The 21851-nt window shown below is 37.3% G+C and overlaps 1 protein-coding gene across 2 annotated transcripts in view; it reads left to right on the top strand.

Annotated features, from left to right (window-relative positions):
* The window catches only part of CPNE4 (copine 4), a 229223-nt gene that overhangs the window by 180285 nt on the left and 27087 nt on the right, over window positions 1-21851 (top strand). For both annotated transcript variants that reach the window (XM_030943422.1, XM_030943421.1), the window contains 3 exons: window positions 4138-4224; window positions 4806-4865; window positions 10310-10443. In XM_030943422.1, coding sequence (XP_030799282.1) covers window positions 4138-4224; window positions 4806-4865; window positions 10310-10443 — 281 coding nt within the window. The remainder of the gene's footprint in view (window positions 1-4137; window positions 4225-4805; window positions 4866-10309; window positions 10444-21851) is intronic.

Here is a 21851-nt window from a genome sequence, read left to right as displayed (position 1 = left end):
AGTTCACCCAGGACTGTCTGCAGCATCAGCAGCTGCTCCTGGCCCCAGACAGGGCAGCAGAGGGTGCAGCCACACCAGGCACCTGCCAAATCCCTGTGAGGAGGCAACCATTGGTACAGCCTCAGAAGCACAGGGGAGGCTGGGGGCTTAGCTGGGGAAACAAGAAATGCTTTGATTTCCATTTCATTCCCCAGGGGCAAGTTTTCAGAGGAAACCTCTGATTGTGATTAAAGGCAGCTCTTCTCTCTTGGTGGGTATATTTCTGGGACAGAAAGAGGAAAAAACCACAAAACTATCCTGTGCTCTTGCCTAGAGGGATGGCAGGAAAAAAGCAGCCTTCCATGTGGGAGGAGACTCAGTTCATACAAAAGTGGTTTGTTTTTCTTGAGGCATCAGAAAGAGACAGTGCAGAATATAATGCTGCCTGCTTTTGACTGGGGGTTTTGCCCCATCCATTAGACTGCAGTGCCTCCTTTGTCATTCACAAACTGTGCAATTCATTGCAGCAGCTGAACAGGAAGGAAGAAGAGAGAAACCAAAGAAATGCAGGGGAGGCAAGAGAACATTTTACATAGCCAACACAAGCTATGCCACAAGCGTACAACAAGCAATGAAAGCTCTCTAGCCCTTTCCTCACATGCCTACCCAAAGTCCTGGTGTGCTAGCACTGTCCCAGAGAAAGCATCTGCTGTCATTTGTCTGGCCTTGGGGAACATGAAACTCTCCTGACACCTTCAGTCCTTTCTCTGAATGGCTCATGCCACATACTGTCCAAATTTTGCTTCTGCAATGGCTGTCTTCATTTTGCAAGCCCCACTTCCCTTGGCTGGTGTGTGGCATAAGTGGTTGCATTGTTTGCTTCTCTCTCACTTCTGAAGGTTTTGTAAGAGAAGAAGTAAGGGTGTTTGGAAAGACAGTATCCTTCAGTGCAGAGTAACATCTCCCACTGAGGGATCTGTGTCTCCTCATCACAGGCACAAGAGGATTGGGACCTTCCAAGTGTCAGCATTAGTTCACTGACTCTTGGTAAAGAATGGCTGAATGGAGTTTGTTCAGAAATTCTCCACACAGTGGTATAAATTTAAGTCTATAAAAGAAACACCAGCACAGTATAGTCTTGGGAGTCCATTACCAACCATTGCAACATTACTTAAATTAACAGTAGATAGTTTAAAACCAGGTTCTTTCTGTTTCAAATTCTCTTTGTTGTTTGATAGGGAAAGAGCTTGCACAGCCCAGAGCTGTCAGGCGTTTGGAGGAAATGCTAAGTGACTTTCAGAATGACAAATCCAAACTTCGCAATGTTTACCATTAGTGTCAGATTGCAGACTATTGCATTAGTTTCCTCTCCACTGAAAAGTTAATTTAAGAGCAAAAATGGATCGATAAAAAACAATGTCAGATACCAAATCAATACTGGGAATGTAGGAACAGACTGGAAATTGAGGTTGGCCTCAACAGTGCAAGCAAAATATTTGAGAATTGTTTCTCGTTATTAGTTACCTGCTTAGAGCTGTATTCTGAACTCAGTTCTCATTATAAAAGCTGGATAAACAGTAAGATCTGTATAGGGAATTTCCTTCAAATGATGCTTGTTATATCTTTAGCTTCAACTGTGGGAATTGCCAAGGATCCAGAACTGGATCTTGGTGGGTAAGTGAAGATTGAGCTTTATATAAAACAGTTTCACTGGCTTTTTTAGGCCTATGAACTGGGAAATGTCTTCTGTCTCCTCTCTTATTCCCTTCTTTTCATTATACTTTCATCAATAGATTTAATAAGTGCAAAATTGTTCTTTCTTTTTGTTTTCCTACTTTCTGTAAATTTTCTAGTCTGTTCTATCCTTTGCTGTTTTATCCACATAAGCCAATAATGTTAGTGACTTGCACATAGAATATTTTAATGAGCTTTAGGTAGTTACTGAGAATTGTTATCCATACATCTCAAAATACTTTGCAAAGTAGGTGAACATTCATAATTGCATTTAACAGTTAACAAAGGGAACCTTAGATATTCTTTTCTCTCTGGAAGTTATGTTCTATGCCACTTTGGTCCTTATTTGTTATAAACTTCTTCCATAAAAATACCATGGAAATTTCTTTTTTCAGGCTTAAATAATCCTTTTCCTAAGAAGAGAAATTATATGCATAGTATATGGCTTGATATAGGTCAAGCCTTGTTTAAATATGCACATTGAAAAAATATTCATGTTGGAGGATGCTAGAATTAAGGATGTTCAGGGGAAAGCTAATGCACCTCTCCTGTGTACTTCAGTGTCAAAGGAAGGAATGGAAATCCTGTCTCCTATTTTTTCCTTCTACCTGATATATTACAGTTTATCTATGAAACACAGACAAAATGATTTCTCTGTAGAAATGCTTTGAGTAAGTGTGCAGACAACTGTGTGTTAAACCATTTTGCCTGACAGCAACCTATCAAGATTAGACAGTGCTTTTGCCTTGCTTTCAGACCCAAATATGAGCTTATTGCACTCCAGTGTTGTGTTACAGAGCACTCTCTTTGCTGGGAGAGAGGGGATTTTATTTCTTGAGCCTGACTGCTTCTCTTGAGCAGAGAAAAAATGTTTACGGAGGATTTCCCCTGAACACGAGGGTCAGTATCTGCCCTTCTTCTCAGTTGGAAAATTTGTTTCACAAGACAAATAACTGAGCTGTAGGCTAGCTGGGAGAGCAAGCAGATGTGCTTCCTGCAGTTGGAACAGTTTTTTTGTCTTTTCCTATTCTTCACTCTGTCGCCTATCTCCATTTCACAGTGATGAAGATACCTCTCCTCCCCTGTGCAGAAATGGCCTCATATTGCTCCGAAGCCATATGTTTTGCCTTCCCTTTTTTGATGTTTGCCAAAATCTCTAAGTCTGGAATACTTCAGAGACATCCAAATAATTGCTGTTAGACAGTGGTTTGAAACTTGATGAAATTTCTGGGGCTGAGCACAAAGTAAAAATAGTTTTTGGTGCTCTAACACTTTGCTAAAGTATATCACATATGTACCTCACTGTATTGTAACAAATACCTCAAAGTATTGTAACACTTAGGCAGGTTTTCATTGTAGGCAAAACACTGTAACACTTAAGACATGTTTCATTTCAAAATGTCATAATAGAGATTTTTAGATAACAGGTCTTTCTGCTTCCTTTTGGAATTGTATTTCTTTCTATTACCCAGCATCACATGTTTTGTCTCCACACTTGAGAACAGCTCCCTGAAGGGAAATAGTCATGTTATTAACCACACTAACAGCATATTAGAGATAAAAATCTGTATATACAAATGCCAATAGACACTTGCATGTACAAATGTACATTTTACTCCTGCAGTAAAAGGAATGAATAATACTGTAAACATTAGAGGTGAGGGTCTGAAAGCTTGGCCTTATCACTCTGCCTGAAGGAGAGTGATGCCAAAGGAATGCATTTCAAGTGGAAATGATTAAGAACATGGGGCATGTTATAAGAATAAGGAGATGTATTTCAGTAACAAGGTAAGACACTTGTGCTGTAAAATTGATTATTTGTAAATAAAACTATGAAAAAAGAATCAAAAACTTATTTTAATATATTCTTAGGGATAACTTTCAAATATATCATTAGTTAGCTGCATCTTTGTGAGCATTTTACTGATTTTCTTAACTTTTTATTTTGCTATCAGACTTAAAGGAGAAAGTGAGATGATTGCTGACCAGAATTTTTATAATAATGAGTTTAATACAAAACTCAGTGCTACTGTGACAACAGTTTTGTAGTTAATACAATGCATCAGCTTACTGTCTCCAGTATTTTCATTTGTATTGCGTTCCTTCTTTTTTTGTCGTCTCAAAAGATCCTCAATCTTGCTTATGTAACACCTCAAACTACAAGACTGGAAGATGACAACAAAGTAATCTGGATGTTTCCCTCAGTGCCATGTTCACATTATATGTTCAAAGACTGATGTTTGCCCTGGGCCATTTTCTATTAACTATTCTCTGCATAGTTAACAGTTTTCTTTTTTTTTTCCCTCTCTGTGCACCATTATCTGTAATGATTTAGTCAACTGTGGAAATTGGGCAGTGCAGTTTTTGTTTATTATTCAATCTGCACATAAAATTTTCCTGCAGAGAATGACTATTTTTTCACAGGTACAATGGGAATGCATTAACCCCAAGTACAAAGCAAAGAAGAAGAACTACAAGAACTCAGGCATTGTCATCCTCAACCAGTGCAAGGTAAATATATGTTTTGCTCTTTGACTGTTTCTTTACTAAGTGATACATTTTAATATCTCAGTGATACATTTTAATGGTGCTTGGAACGCGATGGAACTGCCTGTAGAATAGTAAAGGAAACTATTCCCTACAAAAAGTAAAGGCAAGAACTTGAATCTCAAAAGCAAGTTGACTGTCCTCAACTCTCATTTCATTTCTCTTGTCCTATGCCTGCTCTTGTACAATGGAAAAGACAATACTAAACTCCAACACCTAAATACTCTCCAACTTTGTGTGTATCCCTTGTAATGCTTCCATTATATCTACACCATTGCTCTTGTTTCTCCTAAACAAACAGCAAAATTTTCTCTGACTTCCCACAGAGATGATCGTTCTACTTTTTTGTTTTCCTTTCTGTAGGGTTAGAATTTAGATATTTTTTCTGTTTATAGTTTTGTTTCTGTCTCAAACTGTATTTAATGATTCTTCCTTTACCTTATTTTCAGTTGGTCCCTGTCCTCCTTCCAATTTCTTTTTCAGGCAGTTCTCTTATGTTTTATGAGTACACAGCTAAGTTGAATGTCTTGCTTTCTTGTCTGCAGATACACAAGATGCATTCTTTCTTAGATTATATCATGGGAGGCTGCCAAATACAGTTTACAGTAAGTGTCTTACTTCTCTAACTTGTTTTGAAGAACAGGAATCCCCTTAGATACCAATTCATTACTTTCAGAGAAATGATTCTTACATGCCATTCCTTGGTAAATTATTGAGTTCTTCTTGCAAAATGTATTAAGGGCCAGCCTTCCTTTCCAGAATGAGTGCTCTGTTAAAGCAAGTTGTTTCCCATGAAATGGTGCCATACTGAAAGTCACACACAGAGAGATCCAGCCAGGGACTTTTCTCTGTCAGCCTGGGGTAAATGCTGGTGTTTCATATCTCAGCCATAGCTACCAAGTAAGATGGCGCTACAGGGGGACACAGCTTTAATTTAGAGTGTACTCAGAAGCTATTCAGTTCAAGGAACAGGATGTAAAAGGATTTGCAGGCCTCTTCATAAATAGAAATACAGTTTGTTGTATTTCCAGTTAATAAATTTAGAAACATTAAATGATGGGTGGGTGTGATCTTTTTTTTGTATCATGTATCTAAAAATTAATATACTTAATATAATGTAATGTGAATTAACTATAATGTAATAATGAATATATCAGTTTTTCCCATAGCATAGGAATATGGATTGTGGCTCATTTCCAATCTGGTTTATGTGATTTCTAATTTATGCCAGCTAAAGGGCTAAAATCTTATGCATAAAGGTAATATTCTTCTTCTGGAGATCTTTTCTTTTCCTGTAGCATCCTGCCCTATTTATGCTCCCACATATAAAGTAGCAGACACTGGATGCTACTGACATGTTCCATTTCACATTTTCCAGGCAAGCCTTCATTTTCCAAAAAGATTTGACAAAAAAAGAAAAATTTTTTAAATTGTACCAGAAAGTTCTAGCAGCAGCTATAGACAGTAGTGGATTGTCTTCTTGTGTACAGATCAGATTTTTGAAGTGTTAAACATGGACTTTGCCCATACTCATCACAAACTCATTTGATAGGCCCAGAACTGAGAACTCTGTTTTTGGTTTTGAAGAAAATACCTTCTGCAGTGGACAAAGACATTTATAATTGTTTTCCCTCATGTAAAGCATACTGTGTAAAAGAATATCTTCTGCAGTGGACAAAGATCTTTATAATTGTATTCCCTCATGTAAAGCATACTGTGTAATCACTTCTCTGCCTTACCTGGCTACTTCTTTTATCCCCATGTACCAGCAATGCACATTTCTCCTTGAAGTCTGAAACTTCCCAGTCACTGGAAGCCCCTTTAACTTATCTTTTCTGACATTTCCTCCCTAAAATATGACTGGAAAAACTCAATTATCAAATGTATTCAAGGTCATTATCAGAGAGACATTAATGCCTTCATGTTACATTTGAAAGCCTTTTCTAATAAGGGCATGTGATTAGGCACATGCAGACCAGTTAATATGCATTTCCCACAATTCCAGCTCAAGAACAGGAGCACTACCACCATTAGAAAGTATCTAGGGATTTACATATAAAGTTACAGCTTTTCAAACTCTGATTCTTCATAAATGTTTTCCAATGGAAAAGCAAGTTCTTAATGCAAGGAAGGGTTATGGCAATTTGCTTGTCTTTTATTTACTTGTCACTGGTTTCTTATTAGTAGGCTGTGAAACACAAGTTTGAAAGTGATAGGGCAAATGGGTTAAAGTGGATAGTGGCTTCTACTGTGTTTTACTGTATTTCATTTTACTAAAATGAAACAAACAATTGGTTAGAGAAAGCTTAAGTAAGCTCATCTTCAAGGATGGGCAGTGAGGACATAAAGGAAATAGAACAGTTATTATATTGTCAGCTACAGAGATCTATGAATTACTGTTGTCTTTAATGGTAAATCCACAGTATTGTGTAAGCTCATCCTATCAATTTTCAACCTGCAGGGACCCAGGGTAAGCCACTGTGATGTGTCTGTACCTATGGCTGTCTGCATGCATAATCCAGTGGTTCTACCTCAACATCATCACAAACTGCTTCTCCACATATTTTCCCCCACTCTTCTTCCAGCAGTCCTCAGCACAGACTGGTTGTGAGATGTGTTGTTGTTTTCCAAAATGAATTCTCCAGTGGTCACTGAAACAAAAGGCTGCAGCCTACTGGGGAGATATTCCATTCTCCCTTGCTTTCTGCATGCATCATATGATCTCCTCTTCACATAGTCCTAATCTAATTAATTCAGACCACTGAAACAGAGGAGGCCTATTCCTTGGACTTTCCTAGATTTCCATTTTTTTCTAACTGTAGTGGATTTGGGATTGTTTGAAACTCTCCTGATACGTGTATTGTTGTTGTTGCTGTCCTAATATTAATGGCATTTCTGTTGAGCTTGTGCTGTGTACAGGCAGTATGACACAACTGTGGTTTGAAAGGGCGCTTGCTGAGGGAGGGAAACTGGGATGCTAGGCACACATTTGATAACAAAAAGCTGTAGTGTGATGTACCTGATAATTTGAGGCAGTAATGGAAGCCTTGGTAATGTCATGCTGTGCATTCTTGGGATACTTTGTAGCTTGATTGTAGAAACATGGTTTGTAGTTGGAAAGAATGTCTCTGTAAAATTAAAGTAAACTTTCCCTTCACTTTACAACCAGTTATTAAGAAGCTTTCACCTATAGAGATCAATAGTGCTGATTCCAGCCCTCTATTTTTAAGCCCAGCTTATTGCCAAACACTGTATCTCTTATCAGACAGTGTACCCTGCTGCAGAAGAAATGTTCAGAGGTTGGCAGTGCAAATGGGTCTGTAGTCAGAAGACATTTTCATCACTTCAGGAAATACAGCAGAAAGCATGTGTAACGTGCATAAAGGAACTGTAATAGAAAGATATATTGGACAGATACTCTGTCAGGCAGGTCACGGTGTTGGGCAGCTTGATTTGTTGCTGACAGATCTAGCAGGAGGACCCAGCTATGTAGGATGTTTTGAGTGTAGTGAAAATCACTCTTTTACAAGTCCGGGGATAAAAAAAGAAGCTGGTACTGAGTGTAGTTATTGCTCTCTTATGCTCTTATTTAGCTGAGGGAAGACGACTGCTACACTTGGACTGATACATTTAAAGATACACTGATAAAATCTAATGCATGCACGATAAGAAAGATTCCTACTTTACTGCCCAAAAGATAAGCTCAATTGTGATATTAACATAACTTTTGTCATACATTAACTTATTTTTACAAATCCTTATCCAATGTATTTGCACAAGACCTTGGTCCTGTTGGGTAATGCTAAAGGAGCAGAGCTCTGCACTGTTATTTTGGAATCATGGCAATTTACAGCGGTCATCTTTTTTAGAAGTCCTCCTTGTGGGAGTCAAACAGAGATTTGGATCAAATTCAAGAAGCATGCTGCATCCAAGTACAATTATTCATAAATTCTTCATCATAGGAAATTAGGATATTTTTTTGCTTATCAGCAGACCTCTACTGCAAGGACCATTTCCAAAAGGAAGCTTGTTCCAGGAAGTTTGTTTTTTTTGCTTTCCCAAACACTAGCCACAGGCTTTTTTCCAAGCTTATGAAACCCACACCTTATTCCTACTCCGTATTTTTTATTTCATTTCCAAAGCACTTAGCCATGAAGGGAGACTTGTCCAGATCTTTTTGAGGTGTCACTAAAGTCTTGTTAATGTGTTTTAGTGTTTTGGGATTGTCAGTAAAAACACCTACTTTAAACAATTTTACAGGAATCCTCTTTGTTTCCCTATCATACAGTGGCATTTTTGTGCCTTCTGTAATCAAATTAAGGTTGAATTATTATCAGAGAAAATATGCTTATTTTTAAGAAAATATGCATACCTTGAATAAGATTTTTACAAAAAAAATTTCCGCGAACTAAGATAGTTCATACAAGCATGCATGGATTTCTCTTGGGTTTCACAAACCACTAGTGTTGTTTTCTTCCTCAGTTAAATACGTGTAGTGTTCCTCAGTTATGTGCCCTCAAAAGTGAAGTCATGAGAGGCTCTCCATTGATTTATTCAAGTTAAATCCAGATACCATTTTTGGAAAAAGATCTGTGTGGAAAACAAACTCAGTGCTTTGGTGCCTGAGCAGTGAGTAGGAAGCAGAGGTGGAAGATTACTCTTACTTGCAAGCCAAAAAGCTCTTCTCTCTCCTGACTGGATGTGGTGAGGTGCCAGGGGTTCATGGATCATCAAGGCAAAGAAGGGATTTCCAAGCCTACTAGAGGTTAGTTTCTTCAGCTAAAAGATAGAGGTGAAAAATCAGAACCAAGGAGGAAAGCTGTGTTGGGTTGACCTAGTATATTTCCCTTTAAATTTTTAGCAACAAAAATAAGTTTCAGAAGGGCTGTGTATTTTTTTAAGGAAGCATGAAAATGTCATGTTTCATTTTCATTTTGAAGCTGCATAAAGCAGTGTTCCCTGTGCCAAGCAGAGGCTGCAACTGGGGAAGCGGAACATTTGCAAAAGCAAGCTGTGCCTTCAGAGTTCTTTTTGCAGCCTTTAACAAGAACCTTTCTTACTTTTCAGCTACACTGTAAAACTGAAATCTGAACTTGCTGCATTTGTCTATTGAATATTCAGGTGTAATGGGTTTTTTAGAGAAATAGGTTATTGGACACATGAACATTTTATAAATGGCTTTGTTCCCGCTGTAAAACTCTGGGGATTCTTGTTGCTCCACTTAGGAATTCCTATAAAGCAGCATCACAAATTCAGCAGAGGTCTTCCTGATCCATAACAAAGGAAGATGCATGCCAGAGCCAACCTTCAGTGAGAAATATAAAGAGCATTTTAAAAGGGAGAAGTTAATTTTAAGATGATTCATTAATACTTGCTTTTGCATTGACTATTGCCCACAATCTTCTCTAAGGTTTCTCAAAAACAGCAACAAAAAATGTTTGCAGGATTCAAGCTTTACTTTTTTACCCTGCAGCTCATGTTTAAGCTTGCTATCAACTGTGAAATTGGGAGGGTTAATTTTTAATGTTTAGATGTTTTGAAGAGAAAAAATACCAGACAAGCAATATCTACTACTACAGCCACAGCAACGAATAAAATAGCTAAGAAATATCCCTAACTGGAATTCTAATTTATAGTTTTAGTAGGACTTGTAACTCTCTATGGACATTTTTGCTGCAAAGCTTTTATGTCCTGAATGTCACCTGAGCTGGAATAATTTAATTAAGTATGAGAACCTAGAGATAGTTAATTTGATTCTTTTGTATTAGAACATAATTTTCCCCATAGGACAGCAATGCAGGTAATTTTTTACCTAATTATGCCATTTTCATTTTATTATCTCTTATTTTATAAACTGTCATTTGCTTCTACATATATTTGCATGTACAATCCTAATTCCAATTTGATTAAGTGCACTGTAAAATTACTTTTGCTGTGAGGCCGCTGTCTCTTTGCTGCAGCAGATTATTTCTGGTAAAGGTATATAGTTGCTGTAGGTGTGTTTATGCTCAGAAGAACTTGCAGCACATTGACTTCTCTTCTTTTCCAGGTAGCTATAGATTTCACTGCATCCAACGGCGACCCCAGGAACAGCTGCTCGCTGCACTACATCCACCCCTATCAGCCCAACGAGTACCTGAAAGCTTTGGTAGCTGTTGGGGAGATTTGCCAAGACTATGACAGGTAAATAACCATGTTTGGTTGCAGAGTTGTCTTTAGAAAGTGTTTTCACAGTGTGAAATTAATGACTGCCTGTGGCTGGCTGCAGAGACTCCATGTTTAGGCACTTATGAAGAATGACAGAAAGATTAGTCTACCTTAACCTGCTTTTGAGAGTGACTCTGGGTTTAGATTAGTTTCATGATAAAGAAAAATCACAGTTCTTGGCTGTTTGGCTGATTTGTGTGTTAAGTTTCAGGTTTGTATTCACACGTTAAAATTACATGTTAGGGTGCATTGTTCGTGTGTTCAAGAATAACAGCTTGGAGCCAGTTTTGCAGATGCTGGCAGCATCCTTTCTGATACACTTGGGAGTCTATGCCCTATTCTACTGAAAAGTGTTCCTGGGACATTGACTTTGAAACTGGATTTGTAGTTGCCTAAACTGCTTATTAATGATACCTATTTTTAGAAGTAAAGCCATGGTCTTTTTCAGTGTTCTCCTGGCCTGTTGAACATTGCACTCTCTTCCAAAATAAATGTTGAAAGGTAGTGTGTGTACACAATGCCTTTAAATAAACAAACAAATGCAATTAATTGGACCAAATATACTTTGATTACATTATGTACTTGTGTTGCTTTCAAATAGGCTGCCTGCTTCTATCAAATTAATTTCCCATTATTAATTTCATTACCAAGTGCATTTCCTTCAAATGTTCTTTCTCTGGTGGTGAGACGCCGTATCTTACACAGCTGCTCTTTCTAATATTTGCACATATGATAGATATCCACCCACCACTTTGCCATATGTAAATACCAGATCACAAGAAAAAATATTATTTCCAGTCAAATTTGTGTTAAACTTTCTGTATAAATTGTGGAGTGACTTCAGATTATGGTTTGCAGGTTACTTCTTGCATATACCAACTAGCCTGCTCAGAGGCACTTCCATTTGCATGGTAATGAAACGTCTTCTCAGAAATGACAAAAATACTGTTCTCTTATGAGTTCTGTAAGAATTTGATGGTCAGATTTAGTCAATGAGTTTGAGAAAATTAATATTTTATTGTAAGTGAGCTGAGAATTCCCCAGTGATTATGCAGTAATTTGATAATTACTAGCAATAATTCAGAACATTAATAAACTTCAAACAATAAGGAAAGGAGTAAAATGGGCTGATTTATGCACATAATTTTATGCACAGAATTTTTGATTTTATCACTTAAGTTGTGGTTTTTTTTAGAAAATTAAATAGTTAAGTGGCACAGTCCCTTCTATGCAGAAATATTAACTCCAAATCAGGATTTTTCTCTCAATAAGTATATTCCAATCAGTACCAAAAACCAGCCAGTTATTTTTTAAATGAAATCATCAGCATCATTCTGTTCTATTGTGCTGCAGAAAATGCCTATTGATGCTAATCAGCGCAAGTGAGGGTCTGTGAGCTATGATCTAGGGCTGAACAAAAGCCAGTTGTTTTCCCATGAAGATTTCTCCTTTTGGGCACGAGTTTGACCTGTACATGTTCTCAAGCTGTGGCACAATGAATTTATTCCCATGGACAAGTTGATTCAACATGGTCAGTGCTTTCTGATCCAAATGACAAGTGAGGACTTTTTCTTTATACTTGCACATTTTGAATCCAGTAACTTGGAAAAGAGAATTTAAAATTTTTCAAAAGAAGGGAAGAAATTATTAGGAGCAAGTCTTCACATAAAATTATCTACAGGTTCCGTATAGAACTTTTTTGTGTTGAGTTGCAGCCTTTGTATATTTGAGAAAATATAATCTACAAAGGAAATCTTCTGTATATACAGTTTAAAAAATACAAATTCATTCAAAATCATAAATGTGGCACAGATCCATAACTGCTCCAGTGAGGCCAGTTGGGCTTCAGATAATGGAGCAGGACATCTGTTTCCATATTAAGACAAGCCAGAGGTAAAAAGAAACAGACTTGCTAAACCTGAGGGCTGTTTAGAGCTAGGGTGTCGTCATTTGCTTGGGGGCATTAATTTACTAAGATTAGAATATGAGATCACACAATAGTAGTGCTGTTATGTGAAGTTTTATAGTTTGTACCCATCAATTATCTCAAATAGGCAGAACTGGCTGATTTCAGTCCAAACCAAGAGAAACAGAGTGATTTTACCTTGGTCTGGGGATTAATGTATTTGGATCAAATGTAGATGAGTAAAGTAAAATCTGTTGTTTGCAATACTTTTTGCATTCCAATAGCAGAGCTGTAGAATTCTAAGTACTTTTGCTACTTGTATAGGCAGATTGGTTTTTTTAATTGTAAAAAAAAAGGTTATTAATTAAAATACTTCTTTCATTAGAAACATTCAAATTTATTTGTATGTTGGGAGGAATTGGATTAGCAAGTAATACATAGAGAGACTACATTCAAAATGCAAATTTTTCTTTTATAAACTCTAGCTAGTTCAATCAATCAAGCCAAATCTTCTCATAATCTAGATTTCTGTACAAATCAGCTTAACATAATGCACCTGTAAGCAATTAATGCTCCAAATGAAATGTTGCCTCACATCTCTAGGTACAGTGGAATAAACCCTGCTCATCCAAGAGCACTTTTATCCACATGGTTCAGAGATTTCGGAAGCAGTTAAATGAGTAGCGCTGTTTTGCATAGTTAAGCATGAAAGAATAAGATTCATTCTTTTATCAGCAATATTCAGAGAATGAGAGAGACACTGATTATTGTCCTGATTGTAGAATTGCTGCAGTCCTGCAGGAATAGGCCAATCTGATAATGATAAGGGAAATGGAAGAGCTGTTCACCTGCACAAAATACTTAATACTTTATCTGTATGGTAGCATTGTTTCAGGCTATAACATCTTTCTTCATAAGAGTGAAGATAGAGTGTGCAGGTGATATAACCAGTGGCTAAGCAACAGCAGCAGTGGATCATAAAAGAAGGAGAAATATTCATTAGTTTTAAGGAATTAGGTTCTAAAATACAGTTATAAACACTGGAAAGAGGAAAACACATTAAAAACTTGAAAATAAGAAGACAGCTTCATGGAGAATTTATTTTAAGATGAATGACTCATGAATGTTTAAAAACAACCTCATAAGTAATAAGTGAGAAATACATCTTTCTGTTTAAAAATTTTCAGAAGCTTTCTTTTATATTAAAAGTTACATCACTGATATGATTTTTCCTTGAAATTGTGCAAGTCCAGTCCACCTTTTTTAGCATAGAGAAACGGGAAAATTATGAAAAATCATTGGACACTGAAGTGCTTAATATTAAAAGATCTGCTTCTGTATCATTTCATGTTTATTGTTTTACCTCAGTAATTTCTGTATTGAGTTCTCTGTATCAGAAGTCAAATAAAATGTTTTCTGGTGACCAGCAATACCAGCCTAGCCAGGATCCTGAAAAATCAGTTGCTCACTACTATAAATATGTATATTCCCTCTACACGTTTTGCACAATGAGTTAGCAAGTTTACTTAAGGCAGATGGGATTAAACTGAACTCTCTGTGCTGGCTTAGGGCTTCTAACCTTCAACAGCTCTGGTTGAACAATGGTTTTGGCCACCCATTAGTTTTGGAGCCTGGTGGAGACCCCTTCAAGAGAATGCTGTTTTCAAAGGGTGAGTGGCAGGTGTCTTTGCTGGGTGAAAACCCAGACATGAGGAAAGGCAAACTAATCCAACAACTGAAATAAAGAATATGTGACTAAAATCTTATAAAAGTTATGAAGCTCTCTTAAGTTATATAATAATTTTGAGTGTGTCTTGTTCTGCGTGGCAGCTTTTGCCCAAAGCTTTTCAATTTGTATGATAAAACTGCATCCTGCTTGGCATGGAACAACAACACCTATTTGGAAGCCAGAGGGAAAAAAAACTGGGGAATCAGGGAACATTTGCTTTCCCCTTTTGTCCCAACATAATGTCTGGCCATGTCCTGACTGCAAGTCAGGATCTGAACTACCTCTTTTTATATAAAACTAGAGGTCTAGTTGTGTGTATATTAATATGTAGGTATGCATATAACACAGAGCTATTAAATATGTATGTACAATATTTAGTGTTAATACAGAGCCATTCAGTAAAAAAATTGTTTTTGTGCTGTTTACATCTTCTCTCTGTGCAGAGCAAAGCCATAAGCCACAATAACAACAGTGCTCACAGTTTATTAAAACGGCTGGTGCTTTGATCTTAATGATTTGTTTTACCGGTGCTGGAATACAAGCAAGTAGCCATGAGTGTAGCTCATCTTTCATTCTGCAGTGATTGCTGTTTCTATCAAGAGAAAAATGGGCTGGAATGGGACTGTAAATAGCTTGTTTGCAAGGATAAATGTTTTCCTTGTACACAATGCTAAAGGCTGAAATACTTCCTAAATAATCTTACATTATTGCAGGTTTTAATGATCTTATTGTGGGTGAAGCCCATGGCAGGTCTTGCAAATCTGCTCCTCACTTTGAAATCTGATTTCTGCAGTTAGTAGTTTTTCTTTTTCCTGTGCTTATTAAGAATCTCATTAAATTACATTAAATATTTATCTTTGCATTAAAACTTCTGTTCTGAATCAGGAAGACACTTGAGCTTATTATCTAATCCCATTGAATTCAGTCTGACTCAAGCTAATCCTGAGGTATTATGCAAAGTATAGATGGCACTAAAATGGAATTAAGAGTTTTACTGAATTTGAACTTTATTATTAATTGTTTGCCTCACACACAAATGTCCACTGCCTCCCATTTACCTGGCTGATTTTTTTTATTTGTTTCCTACACCTAGTTTTATGTCTGTGCATACATTCAGATTCTTCATTGGATTAATAAAAAGCATTCACAAACAAGTAGGAGAATCAGTTTTTGTGTGATCAAATCAGTACTTATGCATTGAAAAGACAAGATTAGATGTAGTTTATCAAATGCTTTTACTGTATTATCAAATGCAAAATCATTTACTGCATTGGATATTTGTGGAACTTCCTATTCTTGATGGGCCATCCCCATTCTTATCTAGGCACTCAGTGCATGATTCCATATATTTAACCACATAGTTTCGTAAAGTCCTGTCAAATTTACCTTTGTTTTATCCAAAATCTATTTCAAAATAGTCTTCATTCTTAATGATTTTAGATCTCTCTGTTAATTCATTCACTCTTAAAGATACTGCAGATTTTTCTTCAGTTTCAAGATTCCTTGAAACACATGGAAGATAAACTCTGTTTCCTGACACTGATGTTTTCTTTTAGTTTATGCAAATAGTTTCCTTAACTCTAAAACCTCAAGTAACTTCTTGAAAGTGACATTCACACTGAGATCATATGTTAACAAATAAACTGCTTGTGTAAAACATACTTGACTAGCAACCTCCCCAAAGGCCACTAATAAGCAAAGAGTATATTATTCTTGCAAAGGGCAGGAATTATTTATGTGTAGAGCTCTACAAAATACTTAGGAATGAAAATTTAGAAACCAGGCCACATTCCACAAAAGGCATGAAACTCCTGGCGTCAGTCTGAGTTGCATCATTACCTTCTGCAAACAATTAATTGCAGCAGTTGCCGATTAAATGCAAAAATTGCTCTTTATGGTTTCTTTTTCATATTTTAGGCCTGAGCAAGGATGTTCACTATGACTGAAAACTGTTTATAAGCCCTTCCTGCTCTGTAAACTGCACTTCAAATTTTAGAAGGAAAAAAAATGAAAGGAGAAAATAGAAGGACCAGAGTTCCCAGCCCAATATTTTGGTGTAGATCTAAGTGAAAAAAATACAAGCCTGAGTAGTTCCAACTGTCCCAGAAATATTTTTCCTGAGGTACCAGCAGAGGGCAGTTAGGGAAGAGAAAGAGAACAAGGGATTTGTAACACAGTACATGTTATGGAAATCATATATAAATCAGTGCAATTAGTCCCAAATACAAATATCATTCCATACTTAAATACTGTGATTTCAATTAAGTCTTTAAGTGGAGAGAGATCCCAGGGTTTACACCTTTCTTTAGTAATCAGAAGCTTATCCCCAAGAACCACTTAACAGGTCACTTCATCGAGAAGCTCTGTCTGGGTTTGTGGATGAAGACCCAGAAAGCTACCTTGACTGGAAGGATCTGTCTCTAGGTAATTTTGCCAGACACCAAGAGAAAAACAGCAACTTGCTTTGATTGTGATAGTAGTACAATTGTAGTTCATTAAAACTGAGGCAAAAGAATGATGCCTAGAATTACTGGCACTATATCTGACACTAAATATTTCATGAACTTCCTACATAGAGCTGTAGATGTTAAAATTTTATCTACTCATGCAGATCAATAAATAAAAATATGCTTAATTATTAAGCATCTCTCTTTATCACTTTAATTACAGAAACAACCTTTCTCGAGGCTGTTTAGCAAAAAACCTGATTAGCATATCTAAACAAGTTTAAAAATCTTCAGGGGAAAAGACATGAATCTTTTTATTTAGTGCTTTAATAGGACCAAATTTGCATAGACATACAACAAAAGAAGAATTGAGAAACTAACCTATACAGAAAAACTTGTAGCTTATATTTGTCAACAAGCTCAGGTGTGGGTAAACATATTCTGAAGTGTTTGGATAACCCAGGTCTAGAACTGCACTGGCAAAAAGGAACCACTAAGTTTCCATTTTCAAACTGCAGTGAAAATCCTTGGATTTAACAGCTGAGGACCCAGACTGGCACAATAACACAATGAATACAAACATATATTCAGTAATTGACTTTGCAGAACCAGTCATTTGTAGACTTCTGCCACGTAAGGGTTCCCACATCACCAAGGAGTTTCCACAATCACTACTTTTTATCCCAAGAATCAGTACAGGAGAATTAGTCTCATCCACCAACTGTGTTGGGAAGATGACTTCATAATGGCTTCTTTTGCAAATGTACATACATGCAGATGTGTGGGGGTGTGTGCATGTATTTAAATACAATCCACACATTTATACACATCTATGCAGACCCTTATCTGGGCAGATCCTGACAAGTCTTGCATCTCTGCCTTTCCCATTGCCAAGTTTTCATCTTTGTGTCTTCTTTGTGCCTTTTCTTCCAGGAACTCAGTTGCTATGCCAGAGCATCAGTCACAAGCAGTCCCTTCCAAGTTTCTTTTGTTACAAAACTGCTTAGCTGCAGCTTCCTCCAAATGCTTTTCAGACCTCTGCTGCATTCTGTCAGCTGGTAGAAACCTGAAAATCTGAACCTTCTACATGGCTTTTCTGTGTGGTCTGTACTATTTCTCAGCTCATCTTGAAATCTCCTCTGAAGAGCGTTGGTCAGTGCAGTACTTGATGCTTTTCTGCAACTGTGCAAATGGGTACTGTAGGGATTTCTCTGTCAAAAGTCCTTTCTGAAAAAAACTACATGACATATAAAGCCCTGCAAACATTGCATCCACCTACTGCTGTAGAAACCAGACATCTGTGTAAATAAGTAAATATTCATAAGTAAAGGAGCAATTTCTGTTGTCATTTTCACTGATGCCATTTGATATTAATTTAGTGCACCTTTAGTCAGTGCAATCCTTTCCACAATTTCAGAAGTATGACTTTCCTCCCTGCGTTGTTAAGGACATAACTAGTTTAGTAATCCACTCCATTATATTAGAGTATAGCTGAGAATTATTCACATTTGGAAACCCATCTGTGAGGTAAATGAACACCTTGCCTGAGTTGACCTTAACAGGTTTATGTGTCCAATTGCTCAGTTAAAACTAGATAATTCTTGCGAATTAAGTTGCATTTATTATCTTAGTATCACCTCCAAATCATTGTGAAATTGACCTTGGTCAGAGATTCCAAATTATCTAATGAACAGAAGATAGTAACCCATTTCCTCCTGCATATTCAGTGATGCCTCGCTGAATGTGTGTAGTCATCAGTACACTTCAATTATGGTATTGCTCTAACTTATTTTATTAGTATTCTTCATTTTGACTTAATATCATTCCAGTTTTGGTAAAATTATATCAACAGCTCATTTGATCCCATTAAATCACTGTATTATCTCCTATAAAAGTTTTATCCTGCTCATCCTAGAAAATCCATTTGTATCTTGAGAGCATTTGATGAGAAATTCCTCTCCCAGCAGCTCTCTGTATATATACATATGCCAATGCAGTCCTGGTATCCCCTCTTCCCAGCACACCTCTTATGGACAGATATTTTCTGATATAAAATTGTTGCAGAGCAAGATCTCTTACCAACCCTTTCCAATGTAATTTGTAAAAAAGGACAGAATTATGTACATAAGTGGTGGCAAAGCTTTTGTTCTTGTGGTTGCCTAGTGCCGTACATGCTGTAAGCCTCACTTGTGGTTCAGGAGGGCAGGGCCCCCTCACTGTTCAGTCTGGGGTTCTTCATAACCTGATGGAATTCAGCCTCCTGCCTGCAGTGTGGCCTTCAAGACATGTTGGATTTTAAACATCTGAGATTACAGTTTGTGTGAGGATTACCTTTTCAGTGATGGTACAGTTTTCTATACATAATCCCACAGAAAAGCCATATCACTATATATAGAGTTAGGGTTTTGGAAGGTTTAGAAACATATGTCAATCCCTTAAAATAGAAGACTGTCTGAAAACTGCCTAGTTTGAGGAGTTAACGACAACTCGTTGTAGCCTCTCGCAGCATCTCCTTTCCTAGTTTGTTCCCAGTTGTAGAGTCTCATTTCTATTCCAAGATGCATTTTACTGAATTGGGTCATTCATGTAGGCATAAATCAGGTCATTGCAATTTATTTGTTATCTTGCAGGGGAGCTTGACATTTTGTCTCACCTTCCTGAGTATGTTATTTTATTAGGCTATCCTTCTAGCAAGTGATAGATCTCCGTGCCATTTCCTTTTGCTTAACCTGCTCCTCCCTCAAGCTCTAGAGACTTTTTTTTCTGCGTGTATTCCCCAGCCTAGGAATTTCTGAGTTTGCTTGATATTTTTACCCTGCAGTGCTTCTTTTGCAATTCTTTTAATGTTAACAAGGGGAAGCTTAAATCCATTGTACCTGGATTTGCCTTTGTTAGTTATTTCATGAGTTGATGCCTTCTGGTTGTTAGCTTCAGGGAATTTGTATTCCCCTGCTTCATTAACTATTTCTCCCTCAGGTGAGACAGGCGTTGTTTCATATTTTTGAAATACAATTACATGACAGCATCTATTTCTCAGTATTCAGCAGATTCCAGCTCTCCTAAGGTGCCTGAGAGCTGTAATTAAAGACAGTGGTTGAATTTTAATGTCAGGATTTCGCACCCAGTGATGTAGCATCTCTGTGAGAGCCCAGACTATGATGTACTGTAGCAGTGATTTACCACTGATTTGCATGCTCCCAGACCTCTTCTGTGACCAAGATGTATGATTATCATTCTTGCTACTCCACTGGAAATCACTGTGCATTATGGACTGAATGCCAAGCTGTGTTAGGCACAGAGCAAGCTTGATGCAACACGCGGTAACCTGGCCAAAACTGGGTATGTGGTTGTATCAAACCAGACATAACCACATATTGAATATGTGGTGACAGAGGAGCAATGCCTTAGGGAAGAATCCAGGTCAGTGGGTGAAAACACTGCTCCTGCTGAACTCCTGTGGTCTTTCTGGCTCTGACTGGGGCAGGCTGAGAGCTGGACCGCAGCCTGACTCTGTGTCCTGGAGGAGCACAGGTGGCTGTGCTAGAGTGCAAGTGGTGAAATGGATGGGCTCTGGTCCCTTCAACTGAAATGTCTGTCTGAATGGTTTTATTTAGCCTATTTGATCATAGAATCATGGAATGGCTTGGGTTGCAAGGGATGATCCTTAAGGATCATCTCGTTCCAACCCTCATGCCAGATCATGTCCTTTATTTGCCCAGCTCTGCTTGCAAAGCGGGAGCTGAAAATGTTTAAATATTTCAAATGATTTCTGTATTCTGTATTCTTTGGAGCTGCTGTTAATCCCTGTAAGCTGTTATGATTCACAATTTACTGGCATCAAGCCCTTGTCAGATAAGTACTAAATAATATACTCAGAAACATGATTCATTCATATGCTTTAGAAAAGAAACAATTCAGCTTGTAGTCTTCCAGTTCACTCCCTGAACATGAAAGATTACAATTTTAATTGAGTTTAGAGATAGCTCTATTTTGTTTGTGCTGTTTGCTGTTTTGTCTTCTATATTTTCCTTTACCTTTTCTGAGCTGTTCTCCCCCTTCCTCTTTCCGTGCCCCTTTCCTCTCCTTCTTTCTCTCCTCACATTCACACCTTTTTTAATTACATGTGTTACACACCTCCCTTTTTAATTTTGTCAATTTGAAATTTCTTACTAACAGAGGAAAATGACCTGATTTCGTCATAAAAAAAGTATGTCAAGCAGAGCAGACCCACAGTTTATTCTTTTAACACTGGAATTGAAAATGAAAGGCATAATAATTGATTTTGCTGCCTCCAGTACTTTTAAAAAAATCTCCCTGCTAGTTCTGATCTGACCTAAGACCAAAATTACAAGTGACAGCTTAATATCCAGGGATTGAAGTCTGGTATTCTCCTTGAAAGATCTAAATTTCAGATTCTGAGGTATTTGCAACTAAAAGTGATCTCTTAGTGTTTCTCTCTCTTTGCTCCATGTTTTTCCCTTCCCCCCATTCACTGCATCACTAGTACTGTTGGTGCTACTGTGTTGTTCTAGCATAGAGTGAGCAGGTTTTCATGCTGATAGTGTCCAAGGTCAGTTAAGTAGCATCCATACGGATGTTGCATTGAATTCAGGAGAATAAACTCCAAGGACAGCTACAGCTACATACCAGTGGGCTTTAATGGGAGCCAATAAAATTAGTCCCAAATTTGTGAAAGTGGCTAGCTAGGAGTTAATATTTCAGAATTAATAAATTCAGAATTAATATAGAATGGATTAGACCTTTTTTCTCTGTACAATTAAGAACCCAGATTCCAAATTTCAATCTTTAAAAGCAACTGATTTTCAGAGAGCATAGTCCTGGCAACCTTTTTGAATCCAAGTATTGCTGCACTGCTGAATATCTCAAGCATTGTCTGTCCCTGGGGCTTCTGAGGAGGTTGCAAAACGTCTTCAGTGTCTGACTAATTAATTTTACCTAGTGGAAGAGTTTTCTCCATCTCATTAATAGGAATAGCAAATCTTCTTCAGAATAAATGTAATATCCTGATTTCAATGATACTCTATGTCAGAAGGTACCAGTGGTTAATGAGACAGGATTTTGAAATGTTCTTTATTTTGTCTCTTTATAATAAGCATATTTCTTTCCTTCCTTCCAGTAGCACTGGGATTCCTAGTGAAATAGAAAATAGGATCATTATCTGTATCACTTTTACAGATTTACAAAACCATAATATCACCCCTATTCATCTATTTTCCTGTAGGTGCAGTACAGCTCACTGAAATCTCTCTCTGCCCCTATTAGTGTTTTGATTTGCCATTGC

The sequence above is a fragment of the Camarhynchus parvulus genome, chromosome 2 (assembly GCF_901933205.1).
Source record: "Camarhynchus parvulus chromosome 2, STF_HiC, whole genome shotgun sequence".
NCBI lineage: Eukaryota > Metazoa > Chordata > Aves > Passeriformes > Thraupidae > Camarhynchus > Camarhynchus parvulus.
Note: the sequence above shows the minus strand (reverse complement) of the source record. Positions and strands in the feature narration are given on the sequence as shown.